This window comes from Limanda limanda, chromosome 1, assembly GCF_963576545.1.
Source record: "Limanda limanda chromosome 1, fLimLim1.1, whole genome shotgun sequence".
Taxonomy (NCBI): domain Eukaryota; kingdom Metazoa; phylum Chordata; class Actinopteri; order Pleuronectiformes; family Pleuronectidae; genus Limanda; species Limanda limanda.
The window spans coordinates 11063538-11090259 of record NC_083636.1 but is presented as its reverse complement, the minus strand read 5'-3'; the positions used below and the strand labels follow the sequence as shown (position 1 = coordinate 11090259).

The following is a 26722-nucleotide window of genomic DNA, read 5'->3' as shown; positions in this document are numbered from 1 at the left end:
GAGTTTTCATCATCAAGGCTGAAATCATTGCCGTGACAACAGGGTTTACGACCAATCACGATGTTGATAATCACATGGAAGGACAAATCACGTCGGCTCTTCTGGCGTCGACACTCCAGAGCAATTTGCCAGCATCTGACAGGATGTGACCCCTGGTACGAGAAGTACTGTATCACCGGCTCAAGTATGTGAACATAACTGATGAATTTGAATTGTGTTTCGATATTTGCACATTAAGTGTAACAGTGACTGCCCGCCTTTAGAACTGGTTTCAGAGCATGAAACATTTGATTCGGGGGAAAAAAATGTTTGAATATGGGAATAAAAAGGCTAAAGTACTAGTAATAGTTGGGTGAAGGAAGAAATACATCCCATAAACACGACACTGTAGTACATGATCTGACTTGGGGTGATTTTCACCTCTTTGGATTTTGTAATGTAACGCTGAAATTCAAATTTAAACATTTCCATTGTAACAGCGAGCTCCACCTATCACCAAGTCTACCTTGGGTGGTAAAAAAAAATTGTGACTGATAATTAAATTCTCTATTTAGAAGATGAAAGTGATTTCTATTTCCAGAATTACACTGTTGCGCTCTAAACCACTCTTCCTATTATTCTATTACTGCTGGAAAGTCAAACTTCACAAAACTTTAAGTGGAAATATTTACTGCAGCGAGGCACTTTGTATTATTTTACCCTCCTACAAATGAAATCAAAGGTGTTAGGCTCCAATATTTTTTCCCTTCCTGGCTTGGTTTTAATGAGCTAGTGGGATGACCCTGATGACTTTTCAACAAAAAAATAAAAGCATTTGAATTCAGAGTGGGGGTGGGAAAAATGCAAGATTTCTTCCACTAATGAAGCTCAAAGCTGCTCCCCTGACCAGATTATACAGATTAAGACTGTGGGTGTTTCACCTCTGTTTCCCGAATAACTAACAGGTAAACCCAGCTGAATATCACTTTTGACATTCAGTAAAGTTATTAAAAAAAAATTAAGCCTAACGAAAAGAGCAGCTGGTGATTACCGCGGTGACTGACTTTCAGCAAATGTAGGCTCTCGAAAATTGTGCATAGCCGCTATGTTCAGTATTTCAAATATGTACAAACCCTGATAGTGCTGCTAAAAATGCTAATAAAAAGGCCTCCAGTGTCGACAGACTTCAAAAACAACTCTTAGTTCCTGAGCAGATGATTTTTAAAATACTCCGTCATATGATTATAATCGAAACCCAGGCACTTGTTAATTCTACATTAGAAAAAAACAACCCGGACCTTGACATTACAAAATGACTTTCCTCTTGGTTCAGGAAAATGCACTCGTATGTATGTCCAGTTGTCCACTCTGAGGGATGGAGGGATGAAGGGAGAGAAAGAGCGGAAGAAAGACAGGAAGGCAGCCTGATCAGAATTCCGCTTGCCATCCTCTCATCTGTATTCACCAGAGCTTAACTATCAGCTCTCCTTTCATCACTCACCCTTCTCTCACATTCACACGCGCACTTTTGAATTCCACCCCATTTTTGCTCACAGATAAAACACTGCAGGGTGGGTGTGTGCGTGGTGTTTTCATGTTAATGCTTATGTCTGCCGACGTTAAGACAATCAGATAGAAGAAAATAAGAAGTAGTCTATTTATAACAGATTGGGCTGAATACAAAACACCAATAACTGCGAGTTCCTTTGCATTGGATGAAAAGAAGAAAATAGCCATCACAGAAAGGTTGATGCAGCATCTTAATGTGTCTGTCAGCCTTAAAGAGCGCAGCTCGTGTGTATGCATGTATTCATGTGAAAGTATATAGACTATAAGTGTTCTGTGCATCAGTGGTCGTAGATGCCTGGGGGGAGACGCCATGTACCTCCACTAAGGAAGTCTACTGCCCCAGGCTCTGCAGGCCCAAGGGAAGCTCCCCTTTGTACATGCACAGACATGAATGTCCAGACGTTTTCTGAAGATTGCCTATCATGAGGAATGCGGCAGGACGTGACATATACATACTGCTGCAGAAAGCACACATTTGTTACGGAATCGACCCTTATTGAAAAAGCTTTAGTCATTTAAGTCCTTTTTTGTTCAGCTTTGTATTCATCATTTATTTATTTATTTATTTGAAATTCACTAGCTTGCTGTGAATTTCCAGGCATTGTCCTGCTGTATTCTCACATGTGCTGACTTGGATATTCTCCAGCCATTTTCTGGCTGGCGGGAAGATGTCCACTGCTCAGTGCATCAATTAAAGCAGCTCAATTTCCCATATATATATAATTGGGAAATTGTATATATATATATATATATATATATATATATATATATATATATATATATATATATATAAATATATGTATATGCATCTGTCTTTCCAATATTCACATATAATGCATATTGGAAAGACATATCCATACCCATATATCTGCAAAAGGCCAATACTGGCTGACACTTTTAACACTCAAATTTAAATGGCTGATCGGAGGAGCTTCATTATGCTTAAAGAATGTTGTTAAATTAATTCTGAATATCCAAGAGGGTGGCGATTGAATAACTGATCCAGATAATTGGGCTGCTGCTGATGTTGCTTTAAATAGGATGACAACAGTTGTCTAATATTATTTACTTTGACTGGTGTGCAATAGATTCAAATAGATTCAATAGATTCAAACGCTGCTTTCCTCCAGCAATCAAAAATTGGTATTCTGCTTAGTTCACTCCACTGGTATGTTTGACCTTCACACAATGTGGAACCAGTAATGGACGAAGGATGAGACAAAAAGGTACCCTACATTAAAGCTGAACAAAATATACTAGTTTGGAAGAGCAATCATTACGCAACAGCAGCTTACTAACAGAACAGTGGGGTAGTGTGAATATTTAAACCCCCAGTGCACATAAACTGGAAAGTGGACTTCAATGTAAAGGAGGACACAGGTTGCATTTAGCATTTATACTTTTGAAAACGTTTTAAACTGAATGCAAAATGAGAAAAGGAAAAACTGATAGAAAGGTAGGAGAGACATTTCCCACGTGATATATCTTTATAAATCAACAATAGGCACTGATTGCTGTGCTTCATGCAAGAGAGGGAGAAACCACTGTCTCATCATGCGCAGCTTCGAGTGTCACAGACATAAAGCAACACACCCAAACACACGTACACACACATCACACGAGTGCACTCGGGCATGCTCCACCGCACAAGTACGCACGCACAGTGACTGAGGAGCTTCATTAAGAGCATATTTCTGCTTGGTAACCATCTGCTGGCTATCACTTCTGCTGAGCTAATGACTTTAATACGGTTTAATTGCATACATCTCCCTGTCAGGGGGGGAAACACTGCACCCACTCTACTCTGCACAGGTGGCAACACTCCACGCTGAAAGGGCCACGAGTGTTTGTGTGAGTGAGTGTGTACGACTGCACAAGTGGAAAAAGGGGGGGGGGGGGAGGGACCAGTACAGTCCATGGAATTCAATTTATGTTTTGGGGGTGTTGTGGAGGCTATGTATGTAATTAGAATCAAGAGAGTTGGGACAGAAGAGTGTGGGGAGATGTGTGCATGTGTTGTAGGAGGGAATCAGTAAAAGAGACAGAAAACAGATATCTGTGTGTGTGTGTGTGTTTAGCTAACCCTGTTGTGTGTGTGGGTGCAAGCGGTTATTGAGGCATGAATATCCATTTATCCCACAATACTAACAAACACATTGATCCACCATTACTGTATACAGTACTCTACAAAGAAAAAAGAAAAAAACAATTAGCTCCCCATCTCCTATGCTTGGCAAGGCTTAAAGTGGTTAATGGCTATTGATACTGAGGGGAAAGCAGATTGTCAATAGAGTCAGTGCTGAGGCTCTTTGTTCAGAAAGAGAATGGAGTCATGTATTGGAAACAGAGAGCAAGCCAAGGCCACTGCCAAGTGAAATGTATTCGCTGTGTCTATAGTTATTGTTTTAACCAAGATCTGACCATAAGCTGATTTAACACGGTCACTCCTCATCTGCACTTCAGATATATAGTCACATACAAAGCAGTGAGTGGCTTAATGTGTTGGATCATCATGAGCCACCAGCACATTATCAATGCGTATTGGCATCTGACTAGGTTTCTACTAGAGGAATGAAAAACCTTATACGTTCTTCCAAGGTAAATATTCCCCTCATTTTGGTCACGGTAGTGGAGAGAGCTCTGTAACATGTTGATCCAAGATCTCCCATTAGTGTTCAACTGGGATGAGATTTGCTGATTGTCTCTAGGCCATGGCATACAATTCACATCAATTTCAATCACATCACAGTGTTCACTGACCCCTTGTGCACTATAGATTGGGGCTTTATCATCCTGTTTCTTCAACCATTCACTTTCACTTGGTCACTCGTTTGCATGCTAAGTGTGAAATCAAAAACCTAAAGTGGGTACTGAGCCACACAATAAGCTGATCCTATACAGGACTGATTGACATGAAGACTAGAGCGTGAGCCATGCATTTGTTAGCCAATAAAATCTGCCAATATAAGCCTTTCACCGACGTATCGGTGTCTCTTGCTGATGTGAAAACCTGAATTTGACCAAATAAAGAAAAAAATGTGCATTTATGTTTATATTTGACATCACAAAGTTAGCTTATTTTCTTAATTCAAAGGTTAAATCTTGTTCTCCCTAACATCAGAAACGACCCCAAAAAATCAGACAGGCTCTAATGATGACACAACATTAAAAATATGATTCATATGTGTGTACTGAGTTGAATGAAATACATGTGTGTGTTTGTCATAGATTACGACTGATTATAGAAGACTGAAACCTCAAATTGAGAGATGTATTCCTTCAAATACACCATTAAGACACCGACTGCAGCTATCAGCGGTAATGGTGAAGTCCTACGCTGAGACACATATGGACAAAGACAAAACACACAATTAAAGCCCACTCTGCATGAGAACTAAACAGTCCATTTGCTGGCAGAATGAGATGGTGCAAAGTGAGGTGAGTACATCGAGTGCCCAGAGTCGCACGGGGTGCCTCGCTGTCTTTCCTCCAGTGTCAACAACATCCCCCAGTAGTGAGCAGCGTAAGCCCTGGAGAAATTAATGGGGGAGAGATGACAGGTGTGCAGTACACAAACAAACCGACAGACACACTTACGGCTAAAAATGGCGATCGTCTGTAGTAGCTGTTGTGTTTCTTTGACATGTATCATTACACCTCCGATCTCGTTCAAACAACACATCTACATGTAAACACATAAGAAGATGCAGCACGCACATGCAAGCACGCACACACAGACACACTCACACTCAAACACACAGACACACACACTGTCACCTACGAGCACAAGCACTCCAGGTTGCTGGTGGTGGTAATGGTGTTTTGCAGCACCCTGAGGTTTAATGGGCCTAGGCACTGCTCTGTCGGGGCCATTAGCTTGCTGTAGTTCGTATAATTACACAAAATGGGCACTCTGGCAAACAGTGGGTGCTAATGTAGGAGTGGGGCACTGTAGCATGTGGAGGTAAGAGCTGACATAGGATGGCACAGCCCAGTTGTGTTGTGTTGTTAAAGACGGCCCAGTAAAAAAGCCCAGCACATTAATACTGGTTGAGATGCTGGTTAATGTGAGATTTCTGGTCTCAAACAAGTTTAGCATTCTATTAGTTTTTTTTTGTTATTTATAGATCCTTTCGCAACAAATAATCCAAATACTGAAGAGTTGGTGTAATTGGTTCAGAGGTAGTTTAGGGAAAAAACTGTGAGACTGCTTTCTTTAATGAGTTGTCCAAGGTGTACACTGCATTTTGCCTAATGGGATTAGATCCAGACCCACAGGGATAGGATGAGCCATATAGATGATGGATGGATAGATGGAAGGATGCGTGGGTGAGTGGAAGGTTGGGTGGATGGACGGATGGTTGGATGGCTTGGTGGGTGAGTGGATGGATAGGTTTGGCCCAATTCTATACTTCTGCTGTTTGGAGGGCATGAACCGAGGAAAAACTAGAAAATGAAAGATATATGTTTCAATAAATATGGAAAATGTTCTCATTTGACATTCATGTACTTCACATATGCTTATTGTACAATAGGTCAATATCAGCCCAATGTGGCAGAGGGTAACCTAATTCATAAAATCCTGCTATGTTCCTTACAGAGGCAACATGTGGGATGTGGGTTGAACCTTTGGTAATTTAAATACTGTGGGAGTGTGAATAAGATTAAAGCATTGGGAGAAGGCACGATAGATTGCCTGAAAGCTTTCCAAACCACAAGCGTGGGTGTTGGTGCTGAGGTTATCATTTGGATACTGCAACCTCTGCTGATACCTCACAGAAAGATTTGTTTTAATGGTTTTTATGGAACTAAAACATGAAAGGGTAAATGGATGTGAGGGGAAAAAAGCGACTTGGATCTCTTTGCTCTCGCAATCACCAGGCTTTAGCGCTGCACCCACTCTGTACCAGTCAATGCCAGCCCAATGACAAGTTCATGAGCTTTGGAAAAATGCATCCAGAAGCAATATAAGTGCTAAAACAGTTGTCCCTGCTTCTTCTGTGTATTGGAGCATTTAGGGTGATATTTCCCTCTGCTTGACTAGTTTCACTTTTCAGCTTCACTGTTTGACCCCTCAGCATCAACCATTACCACCCAAAGTGTGACAAGCCTACAGCAGAAGAATATGATCCAATCCACTGACATACATTTCTGTTCTATATCTACTAGTGCCGTGCCCATTCTAAACAAGGAACAAACTTTTTGTCTCTTCTGTGGTCAAACTGGTTGTCGCTTTCTTTCTGAAATTGTAAAAGGGACGTATGATCAATGACGTAAAGAAATATTGTACCAATTTTACAGAGGTGTGTTAAACAAAAGGGAACTGAATTTGCTTTACTACTGTTCACATGTGGGGTCTATATACAAGTTTGAAAGATTAACTTGACATTGTGCTATATTGTTTGTAACTGCCGCACATTGGCAGTTTGTTTAGTTGGTTAACCTCCCGTTTTTGGTTCCTACTGGTTATAATGGCACTGGGGCGGAACTAATTGCCGCCGTCATATGTTTCTTACACCACACCTTTAAGCGACGTACCTAGCCAAACAGCGTGAAAGAAGCAGCACAATCAATAAGCTATAAATTAAAGTTAAAAGGACAAGCAATAAGATAAGATTCCCTCAAGTAGTAAGCAGTGGACGAGGTATGTTTATCATTTATTTATATCTAAGAAGAATGTGAACGATTTTATTGTGTTGCTTTCAATTGCATGGTTGTGCGTGATAGTGATTTGCATACTATGTAAAGTTGTGAATATGTTTATGTAAGTTAAGTTTGTAAATGTGCAAGTTAATATTGAGCTGCGGGCTGTATGTGAGGTGTGTGTGAAGTGTTTTTTTGGTGTAATGTAACACCTGTTGTGCTGCTGTAAAAACGGACATTTGCATATTGTGAATTTGTATTTATTTTCATTTATTTTTCTCTCTAAACCCAGTTCTCACGGGTTGGTTCGACCTGGAAATAAGACCCCGTTTTCTAACAAAGACCTCTGGCCTCGTGTGAACTACTTGGGAGCTACATTGTTGTTTTTAGAGGAAGTAATTCCATGAATGTTGTTGTCATGACAGCGATTAGCACCCAGGCCAGGACACAAGCGAATGTCTCTGTGAGCCTGATATGGTGAAATGAAAATAATCAAAATATAACTGCAATGCACTGTCTACCTGTTTATTCACATTTGATTCATATTGAATGTATCATGTGTCCGAATTGCACCAAAATTGATACTGCACTTCTTCGGAACATTAACAACACATATGCCAAGTGTGTAGTCGATAAGAAAAAATGGTTCACGAGACATGTGTTCCACATACAAACTGACATTTGTGTCATTAGTGAGTAGGTGGTTGTAGAGTATCCATGTTGCCACACTAGCCTATTTGATACTTAAACACCAGCCCTCACCCATGGCCAGGTTCTGAAAGGTTAATGCCAAAGCAATCAAGTGTTCACGATCCCTGGAAACACCTTCCTTGGGGAAGTGCCTCAGTTCTGGTTTTGACTCTCCATACATGAGCAGTTCAATACAATATTCAATATTTATGCCTCAGTTCATGACCCAACCCATACCTCAAATCTCTTTTCTGCCATTTTTCTTTTAAAAACTATTCGTCCCCTTCTGCTGCTGCGGCTGCTGCAGTCTGTTTATTCCGTGCGAGTGGGTTGATATTACTGTTTATCTTAGAGGAGTGGTGCAGGGGGGCATGCAGTTGGCTTAGGGGCTGACAGAGCAAACTCCTGTTATTCTGTTATCTTAAGGCAAAAAAGCCATACAACTCTGACTCCTTCCTATCTCTACTTCCTTCTCTCTTGTGGATAAACCTCAGCCAGCAATAATGTCGGTAATGACACTCAGAGACGCAAGCTAATCACCTCACACACAATTTTTTTGAGCTGATAAATGCTTTGCGTAGACTCCTGGCGAGGGCAAACCTGGGCTGGCATGCATTGATCAACAAAGCAGCAGCACCACTCAGTTGTACAGCCAATATATAAGTGTGTGTGCACATATTTTAGCACAAGCGCACACACACACTTACCGGTTGTCAATGCCACACCATGACTGATCACTACCAGCTTTCAAGCAGCTTTGGTCATCAAAACCATACAGTGCAATAATTCAGCGCTCAAATGCACGCAACTTTGCCTCACAGATAACTTCACATGTCAGTGATGGAGAGCATGTAGGAGGCAGCACAGCAATGAAAGAAGAATGTCACAGAATGAAAGACAAGACGGGTTGGGGGTTACATTATTACTTCCACCATATTAAGTCCTCCGTTTTCTTCATATATTCTCACAATTAGATTCATACACCACGTCGGAGGCAGCACTCAATCAACGGGGTGATCGTTAAAAGCTGTTTACTGGGGGTGGCCTTGTCTCACTTTAAGCCCTAATGACTACAGTGCCATCCATCAGAGAAGCTTCATACCGCTAAAAGGGTCTGCTCGATACAAGCTGAGTTTGGGAACAAAGTTCTGAGGAGAAGTTGGGGAGATTTTGTCATGATTAATGAGTGAAAAGTGTGAAATTTATCAGAGGACGAGCCCGGCTCTTTACTGGAAATTGTGGTGGCGGTTGTGGTCTTAATGCTCATGCACATACATACTGTCTGCTGGAAAAAAGAAAAACCAAACATGAGGTTGTCAAAACTATAATAAGATGGACTATGCGTATAAACTTTTCTCTTGTTGTAGAAAAATGAAGCCAAAATATCCCGGATGGGGGGGTGACCATCTTGTAAATCTGCTGTCTTTTGGAGCCTGAGCAGTAGTGATCAAAGTGCAGATGTGTGTTATAGAGGTTCCACCAATACACCCGCTCGACCAATCACCGGTAGTCAATCTCAGAAGTCAATCATGACATTTCATCCTATTAACTAATTAAGACCAAACCTACTGGAACGTATAACACTTGAACATAAATCAGTGTTATAAGAACTTCCTAAATTAACAGAAAACATTTTGGGGAAATTGAATTTGACAAGCTAATAAGGTCCTTGCCCAATCTGCCTACATGGAGTAGGCAGGGTTTATGACCTATAATTAGCGGCCACCAGGGGCCACTCCAGATGAATAGGCTTTACTTTCTGAGTCCTGTCATGCCATCCATCTTCATATATTTTATGATCTATCATACCAACACAAGATAGCTAAAATTTAACAAAGAAATATTTAACTGTAAAAAGGTAGCAGCTGCTGTGCAACTTTGTGTTGCCAAATATTTTTTTGTTCATGGTGGCTTCGGGGACTCAATTGTAGATCAAATAAATAAATATTTCATTCAGCACTTTTACTGAAGTAAAAAATAAATACAGAAAAAGTGCTTTATTCCAGTGGAGGGCCCTGTGGACTGTATTGCTTACAATGCTCTGCAGCATTTGTGTTGGCAGAATAAAATATTGAGAGTGACCAGATGTCCCGATCAAACACAGAGTTCCAATTTGTCCTGGCGTCCTGACAGGAGCACACTTTGTTCTGATAATTAGACGGAAAGATCTGAGTTGTGTTTGTCCAAGAATAAACTTTCAAAAAGAGATCTTTGTGAAATGTGTCATTGATTTAAATGGGGGTAAATAGACTCCTAAATAGGCTGAGGGTGGGGCTCTATTGTACGTGTAAAGAAAAATGGCACAATTATCAGGATGTGTCAACGACACAAACTGATGATCAATGTTATAAATACAATTAAAAAAACAATGCTTCAAGGGAGCAGTGGAGAGGAGGAACAAAGAAGAGTCAAACAACAGAAGCCGATCTATCTATAGGCAGACTGGAGTTCAGACGCTGGCATACAATTGAAAGGACTTTTATTTTGTCTGCATAACATGAATATATTTTCCTTTTGACATCATGCTCAAAATGAGTTTGCCACACACCTGATTTTCCCTTTTATATTCATCCATCACTTCCTCAGTTGTATCTCTATATGGTAATTCATCCTTGTTTTATTCCCATGTAGTGCAATCAGCTTTACAAACACATTGTTATGTGGGGCGTAGATGTTAAATGTGCAGATGCTGCGGTTATTAACTCATTCAGCTGCTTATCCAGATCAAAACACAGAAATTTAAAAGAACATAATCACAAGCCATTTTCAGCTATGAACTGCGATAAATGTTTGGACAATTACATCTGGACATTCTCAGAACACTGCCACTGGTGTTGGCCCTTATCACCAAAAAGCTCTAGTATATCCCCATCTTTCAAAGGTGATACCTACGTATGCATCTTCTACATGAATGGTGCCTTTTTTCATAACGAGATACATCCTTGACATATTTTTTTACTTTTATTTTCCATCCGTCATCAACATGCCTCCTCATGAATTCATTTTCCTGCTGTATTCTCACATGGGCTAACTCAGACATTTTATGGGCTGGCAGGAAACTGACTCAAATGTTCTCACACCGCCTCAGGGAGAACGCCCACATTTCGTGTATGTCTGAGTGCAGGGTAGCTGGTAAAATAAAATTTGCCAATGAGCTTTTCTATCGAGAGTGGAAGTTTTATCTTCTCCATGATATGAATCCTTAACCAAGCGGGATTCTTAGTCATGAGGATTGAAATAGTGCTGACATTTCCAGATCATTCTGGTTCCTCTGCAGTGCCCTCCTTTCCTTTCATTGCCCAGGCTGCTGAACCCAAGGCACTATCCTCACCTAAGTGATCTGAGGACCAATTCTGACATTTGCAAAGGTCCACAGTTTCTCACACACCATTAATTAAGGTGAAAACCAATCTTAGTCTCCCTCTTTCACTCATCCACCTCTGTCATGGATCTTCTGCATATCATTGGAAAAGGGAAAAAAACTGTAGTGACAGTGATATTCCATTTACACAGAACTAATAGCTTTGCAATCACACAAACACTCGGTCTCACATTAATGATCACAATGGGGATCCTCACAGTGGCGTCTATTCAGCAACGCTTACTAATGAAATCTCAAGCAAACAGTATTAAATGGTCACAATCAGGAGGTTCCACTGACGACCGTGTAATCCATGCTGACAAATAATGCTCTGGGATTTGTTGTGGATGGACACAAATGGGAGTCTGTAGATTAAATTATGTGTTGCCTCATCTTCGACACAAAAAATGTAATAACAGACAATAAACCGGCTTCAAAATAATGAACAGTCTCTAAAATAGTCGCTGAACATGCTTGATCAAAAGAATTGTTATGTGTCCGACTAAAGCTTCTTAATCCTTTTGACATTTCTCTGTTATTAATAGAGAAGTGAATTAGTAAATCGAGTAGGTAGAATGTATAAAGGCGCATAAAGGAAATCATACAGGTAACAAAATTAATTGAGGGGGTCTAACACGTAACTGAGCATCCAGCTGTTTCTTTAATCCCCTTTAATAATACAGCAAGCATGAGAAGTGAAAACATACAAATGCTGTGGGAAAACAGACCCTTTTATTCACATTACCAAGTGTAAAAGACTTCATATACATTGTATCTTCTGTTGAACATACAATGTACAAGTTCTCCCACTTAGAAAGATGAGAGATGCCTGTAATTTTCATCATAGGTACACTTCAACTATGAGAGACAGAATGGGGGAAAAGAATCCAGGACATCGCATTGTAGGATTTTTAATGAATTAATTGGTAAATTCCTATGTAAAATAAGTATTTGGTAACCTACAAACAAGCAAGATTTCTGGCTCTCACAGACCTGTCACTTCTTCAAGAGGCTCCTCTGTCCTCATCTCGTTACCTGTATTATTGGCACCTGTTTGAACTCGGTATCAGTATAAAAGACACCTGTCCACAACCTCAAACAGTCACACTCCAAACTCCACTATGGCCAAGACCAAATAGGTGTCAAAGGACACCAGAAACAAAATTTTAGACCTGCACCAGTGTTGGGCAAGGCCCAGTGATCTGACATAGAACAAAGAGTCGTAAAACCTTAGGCCAGGCTCGGGTAACCCCTTACATTTAAAAATCCAGCATGGGCCCTTATCACCATGTGGCAGCAGGTCACTTCCTGGGTCCCCATTGTAAGCCCGCCCCTGGGGGCCAAATCCTGACAACTCAATTAGCTGGAGGGCCACACTGACCCCTCCTCCCAGGGGGGAGTCACCTGGTACATGACTTAAAAAGGCTGAGCTCACAGAAACCTCTCTCTCTTCACCCAGATGCCCCAGCAACAACAGAACCCCTCGGGGTTCTACTAGTTAACTCGGTATTTTTAAGAGACTCTCTTTGTCCTCTTTCTTTCCACGCTGCTCAAGTTGTCTTCTGACCTCGAGAGGCCTAACCACACGACTCAGTAACTAAGGAGGCGATTAGACGTTTGTTTAATATCATTTTATTTGAAGTCATTTGATTTCTTCTTTCATCTCAGTCAAAGTTTTATCTTGATAGGACTTTTGGCTGTTTTAACTTGAAGGGCCGAAACAGGAAATCACTTGCGGGACGAGTGAAACACATGGACTTTCTTTTTCCAACGATCTACACACGGCTTCCACAAAGCCGTTCCCTGCAGAAGCGCGACGTTCATCCCGCTGAGGAGTAAGAGACAATTCACTCCGTTCCTGTAAACCAGCACGTTCTCCGCTGTTACAGAAGAAAGGCGAAGTTTCATTCCGTCAAGACAGCAGGAATAATTTGCTTCCTTTTCCGGTCCAGCGGCTGAGCTCCGGAGCTCCGCTCGTGAGAGAGACCACGTGATTCACTGGCCCCCGACACATTCGCGCCGAGTCGCAGGCACATCGCGAGGGTTGTACAGTAAGAGACTTGATTATCTGGGCAGATACGTAGCATATTGTTTAATATTTGAGTGTATTTGTTTGTGGGATCTCCGTGTCTCATTGTTTAGCCACGACGATTCGGCTACTTCCGGTTCATTTCCGGTTACGGCCTTGTGCCACAGTTTTTAAGCGCCGTGACTAAACGTCTCCGGTTGCACTCGTTCCCGTCTGAAGAACCTTACAGAGATTTTACCGTCAGACTTCAGCACACAACGCCGTTTGAGTGCTGAGCGGTAAAGTAAATGTAACTTGTTTCTGACGGTGTTTTTAAGAGCTTCTTTGAACTCTCCTTGCATGCCTTCTCTTCTCTCTCTCTCTCTCTCCTTCTAAACCGACCTATACACCCGTTCCGATCTGGATTTAGAATACAGTTCATGTAACAGTTAAATCTATATTTAAAGGGCCTGAAAACATCTGGCTGCCATTTTGAAGCCAAAGCTAAACCAGAACAAAGAATCCTTTGTTCCACCTCCTCCTTTGTGCCTCACACGTGGTCCGGCGGCCATTTGAGATTATTCATCGGTAGACCCGCCCTCAATTCTGGCTCTAAATTCATAACGAACCCGCCATTTTGTTTTGTAGTTTTAAGCCTAACATTGTCGGCCTCCATCTTGGATGTGACGTCACTACGTTACTGCGTCATCGCCACGCCCCCTCCCTTTTCTCTCTCGCTCTCTCACACACACACACACCCACACACACACACACACCCACACAGACACATTGATAGACACAGACAGATACACACACACAGACACATAGATGGACCAGAGGTTACATGCGTGTTCTAAATTGTGATAAGCTGCTGTTGTTATCTTTGAAATATGGGAGTTTGTTAAAATGATAAATCATTGAATAACATTATAACTTTATTTCCCCTTTTTAATAAATACTTTTGTTATTAAAGTATCTGTAGTCTGTGATTATTTGTGCATAAGAGTGTGATTGCAGCTGGATTATGATTGCCTGTGCTCGAACTTAGAAGCCTTCACTGTTTATTAAGTAATCGTTAATATTAAAATATTGACATTATTAATTTGACATTTATCATTATGAGACTGATAATTATAGCTTGACATCGTTGGTCCCTGGAAACCAGGGTGGTTCCCCCCTTTCTCAATTATTAATATAGATAGTATTATTCTTAAATTGATAATTTTATTGTTTTTGACTAATTATTTTCATTATTCTTGGTTGATAACCTTATCATTGTTAATTGATAGCTTGTACTTTCTAGTTGATAATTACTATTTTCTCATTAGTGGTTTTATTGTTATTTGATTACTGATCATCTTCAATTAATAATTTAATTATTTTTGATAGATAATTTTTATTATTTTAATAATCATATTTCATGATTATTAATAATTAGCCAACGTCAAGTCTACTCCTATTGCACAACACCAGGCTGAGAAGACTGAATCTGCAATAGGTAAGCAGCTTGGTGTGAAGAAATCAGCTGTGGAAGCAATTATTAGAAAATGGAAGACATACAAGAGCACTGATAATCTCCCTCGATCTGGGGCTCCACGCAAGATCTCACCCCGTGGGGTCAAAATGATCACAAGAACGGTGAACAAAAATCCCAGAACCACACGGGGGGACCTAGTGAATGACCTGCAGAGAGCTGGGACCAAAGTAACAAAGGCTACCATCAGTAACACAATACGCCGCCAGGGACTCAAATCCTGCAGTGCCAGACGTGTCCCCCTGCTTAAGCCAGTACATGTCCAGGCCCGTCTGAAATTTGCTAGAGAGCATTTGGATGATCCAGAAGAGGATTGGGAGAATGTCATATGGTCAGATGAAACCAAAATATAACTTTTTGGTAAAAACTCAACTCGTCGTGTTTGGAGGAGAAAGAATGCAGGGTTGCATCCAAAGAACACCATACCTACTGTGAAGCATGGGGGTGGAAACATCATGCTTTGGGGCTGTTTTTCTGCAAGGGGACCAGGACGACTGATCCGTGTAAAGGAAAGAATGAATGGGGCCATGTATCGTGAGATTTTGAGTGTAAACCTCCTTCCATCAGCAAGGGCATTGAAGAAACGTGGCTGGGTCTTTCAGCATGACAATGATCCCAAACACACCGTCCGGGCAACGAAGGAGTGGCTTCGTAAGAAGCATTTCAAGGTCCTGGAGTGGCCTAGCCAGTCGCCAATTCTCAACCCCATAGAAAATCTGTGGAGGGAGTTGAAAGTCTGTGTTGACCAGCGACAGCCCCAAAACATCACTGCTCTAGAGGAGATCTGCATGGAGGAATGGGCCAAAATACCAGCAACAGTGTGTGAAAAGCTTGTGAAGACTTACGGAAAACGTTTGACCTCTGTCATTGCCAACAAAGGTATAACAAAGTATTGAGTTAAACTTTTATTATTGACCAAATACTTATTTTCCACCATAATTTGCAAATAAATTCTTTAAAAATCAGACAATGTGATTTTCTGGATTTTTTTTTCTCATTTTGTCTCTCATAGTTGAGGTATACCTAAGATGAAAATTACAGGCCTCTCTCATCTTTTTAAGTGGGAGAACTTGCACAATTGGTGGCTGACTAAATACTTTTTTTGCCCCACTGTATATAAATGAGGGCAAAACAATATCAACATAAGATGTGGTTGGACCAATTCAGTCTAGCAGAAGTAAGTGTCCCTACAGAGTATCTTCAGTATAGCTACCAATTGATAACAAAGTGTTTCTCCTGCAATCACAATGCCAGCGAAGCATTTTCAGTATGCTTATAACTCTATGAAAAACTAGATCCATACTCAAGCACCAGGCAATTGTGTCTTTTAGAGCCTGTTCACCACCAGAAATGAAGTTAATTACTCCTTTATGAGGTTGTAATCTTTGAAAACAAATTGCTAAATGGCTAAATTACAATAGCAACACTGCCTCATGTCTTTATGGCATCCATTACAAGTTGACATTTGTGCCAACACCTGCCAAGAGCCCTAGTCTCCTCGAATGTCGGCCTGCCGGGACCGTGGTTATTGCTTGGTTTCCAAAAAACATACTAATTTGCCACATGTGAAAAGCGACAGGTTGTTCAGATCGATGGAATTTCTAGGCAGCAGGGACGAGCCACAATCAAGCAGCTGCATATATATGTGGGCGGAAAACCCAGAGTGCAAACTTTTTTCACAGACATTTGTGAGGCCTGTTCTGCGGTAGCACACTTGGGGTCCCAGGTAGTAATGACTGAACGGAAATGGGACTGTCTGTTCTGACATTTCCTAAAAACAGCAGTGCAAAAACATACCTGCATTAAACCTGCTTGCATATTACAGTGTGTGCATGTGTGTGTGCGTGTGTGTGCGTGTGCGTGTGTGTGCGTGTGCGTGTGCGTGTGCCTGGTGATGCATGAATGTGTGAATAAAATGGTACAGTGTGAGAAAGAATAGTTTATGTGCATGTTTATGCTGTCGTGCTAGGTTTTGAGTGACAGAAACTGTGTGTATGTGTTTTGTGTGTTTGTGCACGCGCTTACTTATCCATGCAGTCCAGGCTTGCAGTTAGCAGTGGTGTGCAAGCTGAAGTGGAACGGTGAATGGCAAATTGCTTGGGGAGTGCCACACTCCTCCTGCTTTTCATTTAGCGGCTTAACCAATCCAATCCCACAACCAGGGGAAGAGATTTACGGTTACTCGGCTAACTATGTTTGATAACATTGCATGAATTATCCTTTTTAAATTACTTTCTGCATGCATGTTTTAATTAACTATTAAATGGAAACAATCATTTGTGTTCCCCTCTCAAGACCCCAAGCATGTAACTCGCCAGCAGTTTTTCATACACCGCTGCTCCCCGCGTTCTACAGTTTAAAAGGGAAGGCAATTAGCTCCCACTTTTTCTACAGGGAATGACTGAACTGCAGTGACTGACCAGATTTAGAAGGGTATTTGGATTATTTGGACTTTTTGTGACCTTGAACCTCAAACTTTTTTGGACCAATGTCTCTGTAGCTTTGAAAGGTGATAACATATATTGAATTACAAAATATTATGATTTCAAAACAAAATGTAAGTTAATATTTACATTTTAAAGTAATTACAGGAGTAAACCAGTTCCAAACTCAAAGGAAAGGAAAAATCAACCACAGCAATAATTTACTGCTATGACACAAGCTGTTGTAATGGGCTATCTAGCTGTTAGAGAGCCTCCAGGCCTGGATAAATTAGAGTAGCAATTCTGTGTAATGAGTTGATTGATGGGAATAAGTTGGAAACCTTATTGTATTGCTGGGAGCTTGTGTTGTTTGTGTGTTCTGTGTCTATAAAATATCATGGGATAGTTAAAGATGCCTTCTGACCACATTTGAAAATGAAAATAATGATTAATTATCGAAATTATGCCAATTAATTTTCTATCTGATCGATAAATTGTTGCAACATTATTTTTGTTACGATTATTATAGACTTCCTTTATAATAATAACACCATTAATTGAATAGCTATCTGTGACAGTCGTGTGATGCCTATCATTACCGTTATCACTGCAATTTATTATAATTTTATGCAGGTTAAAATGACAAGAGTGCATCTTTGGTCTTATCATACATGTTTGGACCTTAAACAGTTTATTTAATTTAGTTTATTAGGAAAGACCAAATACCACTATCAACACATCTCAATAGAAACCTCAAATGTTGCTAGCTACAAGAAAACTCAGTCGACCTCATCCTCTGGGGATCATGAACATTTCTAACAAACAGCTGTGGAAATATTTCAAGAAAAAACATAAATGCTGCTGCAAGAGAACTAGGGAATGTAATTAATCTTCTGTGGACCAAGAACTGTATCTCAAAATATCATGGCAAACCATTTAGCAGATATTAAAATATTTCACTGGATAAGTGAAACTCTGACCTGCTGGTAGAGCTAGAGAGGAAAGCTCAGAGAAGACTAAGAGGTCACATCCTCTGAGAATCGTTAATGCCTGTAGAAAAATCCATGGCAATGCACGAAATAGCTGATGAGTCTCTAGTATGGATCAAAATCGTGAACCAACTAACAGACACACAATGCCGTTGATATGGGTGAAGTGATGTGTGGGGGATAAAAGAGGAGAAAAAAAGAAAGAGATGGATAAACAGAGATCCAGAGTGAAAACAAAGAAAGAAAGAGACAGAAGAAAACAATGGAACGAGCAGAGAAATAAAAAGTGGCGAAAACAAAGCGGCTGGGAATTAGCAACATGAAACGGAGCGACAGAGCCGCAGAGAAAGACAGAAAGAGAAAGAAAGGCAGACATCGGAGGGGAGGAATGCCATGAGGGTTGCTGGGTAAAGCATGTGGAGAAAAGAGCTGTTCAACAGGCCCTTAAGAACCTGGCAGGCCCACGATTGAACTCTGAGGCTCAGTGTATCACAGGCAGAAATCTCTTGGAATTACACCACTAAAGCTGAGACCAGAAGAGATCTTGACCCCCCCCCCCCCCCCCCCCCTCCCCACGGTTGACAATGATCTCTGTCAGCAAAATACTAAGCAAATTGTATGATGTTGGGCTGATCAATTTGACAACATGAACAGTACGTTCTGAAAGCCACAGTTTGTCTGTACCATCAGCAACTGTCTAAACATACGTGCATTTGATTTTTGAGAAACACAAAGACATGTAAAAAGACTGAGTCACGCAAAACTCACATGCAAGTGAAAACTGACTCAGACCAAGCCCGATGCAGTTAATATATCTGTGCTCAGTTTGTTTTACTTTGTCCCTGATACACACCGTTATTGCTTGTTTTCCCCGATTACAGACATGTGAAGTGTAAAAAAACAAATCAGCACGACTCGACCCAAAATGTTGCCTGCCCCGTCGGGATGCTCAGTTAGCCACACTCCAATGCACACAAACACACACACACACACACACACACACACACACACACACACACACACACACACAAACAAACAAATACACAGAATATCTGTGTTACATTAGATACAGACAGCAGACTGGAAAACATAAACAAAAAGTGGATGAGAGCTAATTTGCTGTGTCCTGGTCAGGGGGAAAATGCCAGGACGACATACGGCTGTGTCTGTTCACGAGTGTCTGTTTTTACAGTGAATGCTTGTGTGTATGTGTGTCTCTGTGAAACGGTTTTCTTCTGTGGGTGACACAGATAAATTCAGACTCTTGAGAGTGGCAAAAGAATCAAAGTGTGTCCCTGACTGTTGCGGTATTGATGGTATTTGTGCAAAAACAAAATGCAGGGCTGGGAAGAAAGCAGGGGAAGTTTGACTAAAATGAGACAACATATGAAAAATGGGACAATTAAAAAAAAAGCCTGTTGAGTGAAGGCCTTGTTCTCCCTGAAGTCTATGCCACTATTCAGTAATTCATGACATCTATAAAGACTTTTAACCATAGTCCTTGAGCAGGGAGAATTTCCTAAAGTTTCCATGCAGTATCCATGAGGAGTATGCACTCTTGGGCTTTCTTGATTTTTGAGTTTGGATTCCAGAGCTGCTACTGCCAAAAAGTTTGCAGAGACTGTGGGGTGTGTGCCTGAGTGAATGGAGAAGATATCCACTGAGGACTTGGTTTTAAATTATTTGTCAAACAGCAGAAAAAGACTAGAACTCCAAACCTTTGCTGACAGCTAGTGCTTCGAGCTACCTGCTAATGTCAAAATGCTAACACGCTCATGTCAGTCAGGAGATTACGAAGACAGGTCATCCTGAGGGCAAAATGAATGTGTGTGCAAATTTCATTACCAATCAACAGTTGACATTTCATTGGGATCAGAAATTTGGTGCTCATGGTGGCTACAGGAATAAAAGATCATCAAAGTTAACAATTGTCATTGTCTGGGAACAATGAATGTCTGTGGAAATGTTGGAAAGATGTTTTCTGAAAAAGGGGCAATGTTTTACCTCATGGTACCATCTGTTGTATTCAGACCAATGTGATCGACTAACCAATTGAACAACATTACAGTACCTACAACCAGGCTGCTATCATAAGAGAGGAAGTTTGAAATGCAGAGATTAAAGAGTTTTTCACCCCCGCAACAATATGATGTATAGTCTAAGGCCTCTCTGATAATCGTGGGTTCACACATTCTGATCATGCAAAGAATTAAACTGGCCTTTGCTGTCTAAAAGTTTATGGTGTTTAGAGGCTTCCTGAATTCATAATGAGTTTACGGTCTGCCGCTGTTGACCTCCCCACAAGTTTTATCCGCTCTCAGCAAGCCTGTCGGGTCTTGTTTGAATGAGGAAAATTTCCATTAATGCGCAGATCTTCTATTAAGACCTTTTCAACATGACAGTGGACTCTCACACTACTGCACAAAGGTTTGCAGAGATTTTCTGTGTGCACAGTTCAAAACGCTCCAGAAATCCATTAAAAAGAAAAGCAATCCTTGAGTTCAATCTGAAATGGAACTCAACAAAAAAAATAATCGTATTTGATCTTCAACTAGGTGGAAATGCTGGGAGAGGCTGCGAAGAGTATGAAAGTAAGAACAGATTAGTCAGTTGATGTCTAATCTTCAAACTCTGACAGCCTCCAGTGTCTCACTCAGCAGGTGAATCCTCTTTAATCAGCTCGCCTCCTTCTAAAACACAGCTTCTTTAGACCCCTAACCCTCTGACTAGGGTTGCTTCTGAAGACGATGTCTGATTTGTTACGCGGTAGGAGCCAAAAAGAAAAAATGCAGCTGTGGCTTGAATGTCAATATCAGCAACTCACAATATGCAATTTTATCAACCTTTGCATTGGCTGTTATTTTAATATGCTTATTTTCTTTGAAACAACCACTTCGGGAATGTAACAGCAAATCTCGGATGTGCATAAATATAAGTAATAACAATAATAGGACTTCAAAGATTTTAATAAGTAACATTCTGAACAATGGCAAAGATTACAGGAACTATGATCCAAGGTGTCACTGACCCTCATTACTCAGACTTTTGGAAAACTATTGAGTATAGTTATAACATGCTTTAATATGTATGTTCAATTTCTGAATAAACCTAGAACAATATGTATTTTATTTGACCTAAATAGAAATTTTCATTTTCTATTTAAATAGAACATGCTGAAGTTAAATTTAATAAAGAAATATGATGCCTTTTCAGATTTTCCTTCTTCTGGTGTTTTATAAATATTTTTTTGTGTAAGTGAAAGGTCGGTTAAATTAAAATGTCAAAAATCAGCATTTGGTTTGTTGTGTCCTTTCAGAAGCCTTTAAGACTTCTGTTTTGTCAAACTGCAGCCCAGTGCACAGTCAGATTTACCTAATCATCTTTAACTTTGCTAAAAATAAAATGAACAAAAGTCTGCCACACCATTAATTTGCTCTTCATGTTAAAAAAAGTGTTCCCTCTCTTTTGCTCTCAAGTATAATCTGTTCGTAATCCTACCTCTCGTGCTACCCTCTCATTACCACCCTGATTGTCTTCCCTTACACTTCCTCTTTTTCTCTCATCTTCACAGGGGTGGATACTTTGCCCATGGCACAACACTTGGTAGTCTCTACAGCAAGTCAGCCTGAAGGTAAAACAGAGGATTGTACTGAGGGAAACGCTCTAAAGTTTGTGTTTTGGGTTAAATGTTTGGGCTTGTGAGGCAATTAGGATAATCCAAAATGAAATAAGAGGGCAATCAAAATAATAATAACCAAAAAACTAAAAATGTTTGACCACCAGAATGCAAAAAACTAATAAATGAGATGCAAAGTTGAGCAATGGAGAATAAAGTGAAAATATGTGGAAAAAGAACCCCAAAAAACCTGGAAAATTAAAAAAAAAAATACTGAATATGACAGTGCTCATAGAAGTAAAAAAAAAGGAGAGAGCAGCCAAAGAGCAGCCATTATGTTTGTATGTGATGATATTCAGCTGTGTTGCTGCTGTTAAGAAGTCAGATCCCCCCAGTGAGCTGGCAACCAAAGTCACCTTCTGGCAGCTGTCTACTGCCATCTACTAATGCACTCACAACGACTTTTGAACCCCACAGTTAATGACCAGGGCGGTAATGGAGAGCGATGTAGGCCATGAACAGCCTGGTGGACTCTGTTAAAGTGGCTTTCCTCTACACGGCCAGAGCAACCGAAATTAATTTACACACATATGAAGCTGAAGTATGTAAAGTATATCACCATCAGTATGAAAGTATGCAGTCTTTACTCTGTGTGAATGCCAATCTGTGTCTCACTGCCAACTGGAAAGAGAAAGGTTTAATGGCGCCCCCTGTGTCTTGTGTGCGAATTACCTGAAAATCCCTCTCGTCTAGAATCTCTTTCCTCCACCTCACCAGGAAGGCTGCACACACGTAGAGGTGGAAATGGGAGAAGCCCTCTGGTTCGGCCTGGTGAGAGAAATATGAAGACGTTGACAACAGGGTTTAACAACACACAGCCATATAACAACCTTCATCACAGCTAGACATAAAGATGAATTCTCAGTATATTCACCAGGGTATCCCATTTATTATCTAGACTGTGGCACCTGCTATATTCGGAATTTCCCCGTTTCATAACAACCCAAAACATTATTTTTACACTTCTCTGGAAGTGTGCAGCTCTATTTGCAGCTTGCTCATGGTGTCGTCCATGAAGTTGTTACTGTCTACGCAGACAATAATATCTCATAGTTCCAGCTGCAGTTGTGGTTGTGTCCACATGAGGCATAAAATGCATTTCCCTCTATCCCTGTCACTCGGAATCGGCATGAGATGAGTTTTTGCACATTTTCTGTATTGAATGACTTCTGTGGGAAATGCTGTTCAGAATATCTTTAGTCAGTGTTTTCATTGCTTTTAATTTCAAGAACATATAAATATGTATGTGTGTGTATATGGCAGAAAAAAACATTTACAAAGGTTTCTGTCAAAATCCAGACATTAGGAAAGCAATATAGACAAAATATAGACAAATCCACTCATCTTTGCACTGCTGTTTTTCTTTAAACACCCTGTTTGGCTCTCTATTTTTATGTCTCAGCCATGAATGAGGGGATTACAGAGAGGGAAAGACAAAATATGAGATGTTCCTTTTTTCTCTCTCTCTCCAGGGCCGTATCACAGAGCAGATAATTACCAGGGCATTCGAACGGAAGTGAATTAGAAGAACATGCTCCCATAAAGGTGGGACACAAAATCCAAATTGCATCTTAAAACATGACATTTCCTGAATGCACTCTGGCATGCTCGTCCAGGGGTTTCGCTCCCCAACATGTAACTACAGCTTCAAATTCATGGATTCACTGGATGTGTCTGTGTGTGCGGTCCCCAAACGTACACATGTGGATACAAATCACACACAAATACACTCAGGCTCTTCAGTAAAAGCGTGAATTCATGGATTTTTCTTTAAGTGTGCTCTCTGATGTGTCTACTTTGATAGTATGCTGCATTCAAATTTAATAAGCAAGGTATTATTTAGTCTGACACACACGTTTGTTATTCATTGTATGACACACACTTTGTAGTGTCTCTGGCACAGGTGAAGAGCCAGAGGCTACGCACAAGTTTTGTAAGGCAGCCATGTTCGGCACATTTGTGTGCTAATTTACACGATTACAGTTAAAGAGAGGGTGCAGTCTTACTCATGTGTGTTTCAAGTGCTGCTGTTTAACTACCATCATCATCTGTGTATAGCAATGAGCCATAACTCTGCAGGAATGAGCAAAAAATGCCTTTCTGCTGTGATAACTGAATTTATCTCCAGGAAGGACGGATGGAATACACACATTAATAGTGGATAGACTGATTGTAACAGAGAGATGATGTTATAAGGCATATTCATTTGTGTTAGAGTAAATTCAAGTTTTTAAAAAATAATTTCTTTTAACAACAATGTTGTTTCTCTTGTGTTTGGGCTTTTAAGACAGATTGCTCCTCTCTACGCCTCCGTGTACGTCTCCTGTTGTTCGGGTTTCCTCCTACTTTGCCTCCCACTTAGTTAACACAATACAGAATCTCCCAACTGAGAGTGTGTTTATGAACATGTGTGTGAGTGAGAGAGGGAAACGGAAAAAAAATAAATGAGAGAGAGAGTGTATTGAGGGAATGGGGGAAAAGGAGGGTTGTTTGTGAACAGCGAAGCGTAGCGTGATGCGAGTTGTAAACTGGCAGGTGACTAGCTTGTTGGTCTAACCTTGCAGAATCAATCCAAACAACTGAAGCAAGCACATGCGTGTGCGCGCGCACGCACACACACACACACACACACACACACACACACACACACACACACACACACACACACACACACACACACACACACACACACACACACACACACACACACACACACACACACACACACACACACACACACACACACACACACACACACACACACACACACACACACACACGATACGAGCGGCACATGGGAGCACAATGTTTATCAGTCCCCAAAGATTTGCACAGTATTAATTTCCTTTCTCCCGTGTGTATGTGTGTGTGTGTGTGTGTTTTCGTCACAGGCACAGGTGAACTCTTGTATGAAACTATTTCTCTTTCCACCTCCCTACCTCCCAACCTCCTTCCCTCTTTCTCGATCACCTCTCCATCTCACAAACTGTAACCTCCTTCATCTCATTGACAGCCTCTTCTCTCACTTTCTCTCGCCCTCTCCTGTCTGCATCGGTGGGACGGATGTGGAGGTGGTAGCTGCATATAAGTACCTGGGTGTCACTCTGGACAATAAACTGGACTGGTCCACCAACACACAGGCCGTCTACAAGAAGGGCCTGAGCCGGCTTTACTTCCTGAGGAGGCTCAGGTCCTTCCACGTCTGCAACAAGATGCTGCAGATGTTCTACCAGTCTGTTGTGGCGAGCACCATCTTCTTTGCTGTGGTGTCCTGGGGTGCGGGCATCAAGGCAAAGGACGCCAACAAACTGAGAAAACTCATCAGGAAAGCAGAGTCTGTGGTTGGCTCTAAGCTTGTCACCCTGGAGGAGGTGGTGGAGGACAGGATGCTGGCAAAATTGTTTGGCAATCATGGACCATCCCTCTCACCCCCTCCACAAAACACTGGCCAAGCTAAGGAGCAGCTTCAGCCACAGACTCATTCAACCCCGCTGCTCGAAGGAACGATACAGGAAATCGTTCCTCCCAACTGCAATAAGACTGTTCAACTCATCTACCTCTGTCAGAGCCACCATCACAGAACTGCACTAAACATGTCTCCTGCACTGTGTACCTGTACAACCGCTCCTTATACACTTACTTCACATCATATGTGATATGTGTGCATATAAACCATATTGATATTATATATCATTTTATACAATAATATTGTCTTTTGCACACTCTGTATACATATTCTTAGACTCATAGTATATTATATTACCTATTGTATAGTCAAATACTTATATTCATATTCATACTTCTACTATATATCATATCATACTCTCTGTATATTCTTGTTTACATAAGTCTATATACACATATTTATTTATGTGTACATGTTATAATTACTATTATTATATCACCATTACTATTATTATTATATATACTGTTGCTGCCATTATTACCATATACTGCTTTTATATTGGTATAATTACTATCATATATAAATATATATTATGTTATATTATATACTATATATACTGTACTATTCTTATATACTGTCTAACAATACCATTACCATCATATCATCAGTACTTTTACCATCATCTTGCCAATGCACCTTATCTACCTTTTTTATTGTATTTTTATCTTGTGCTTCTGTTTTTTTTATTCTTTCTACCTTTTATTCTATTGTATTGTATTGTATTTTATTGTATTCAAATATACCGGCTGCTATGACAACTTAATTTCCCTTCGGGGATGAATAAAGTACTCTATCTATCTATCTATCATTAATATGACTGTGAGAGGATACTTCACAAAGTACAAAGGGATTTATCTTATATTAACAACAACTTGCATTAACAAGTGCTCTTGAAATTCTGAAAATCTAAAAAGACACAGTAAATGTTCACTACAACTCAATCACTTATATGAGAAACTAGCTGAGGCACCACAGCATCAGTGGTCACGTCTCCATAGTAACGCTTCTCCTTTGGTAATGTCAGGGACATCTAAAAACAGAGTAAAGGGAACATCGCATGTTGAGATTTTTATGGACATTAAAAATGTGTGTATTTATTAATGATCTAAAATGAATATACTTTGAAAGCAGAATATCTTTATTAATTCACTCTGTGCTTGACTGACAGGCACTACTAAAAGATAAAAGTGTTTGAAGCTCATTAGTGCTCAAAAGATTAGTCGATTAGCTCACTAACAAAAAATAAATCACCCACTTTGGTAATCATTTTATGCTTCACATCAAAAGCAAAACAGTTCCAGCTAATATGTGAGAATTTGAAACACTTAATTTGATTATATAAATTTGATAGAATTGATTGCTCAACCCTTATTTAATGTTTATT

General features: G+C 40.4%; 1 protein-coding gene across 1 annotated transcript in view; it reads right to left on the bottom strand.

The window, feature by feature from the left end:
- Positions 1-26722, bottom strand: part of tbc1d22a (TBC1 domain family, member 22a) — a 126308-nt gene that overhangs the window by 3757 nt on the left and 95829 nt on the right. The window contains exon 13 of the mRNA XM_061075729.1: positions 22545-22640. Coding sequence (XP_060931712.1) covers positions 22545-22640 — 96 coding nt within the window. The remainder of the gene's footprint in view (positions 1-22544; positions 22641-26722) is intronic.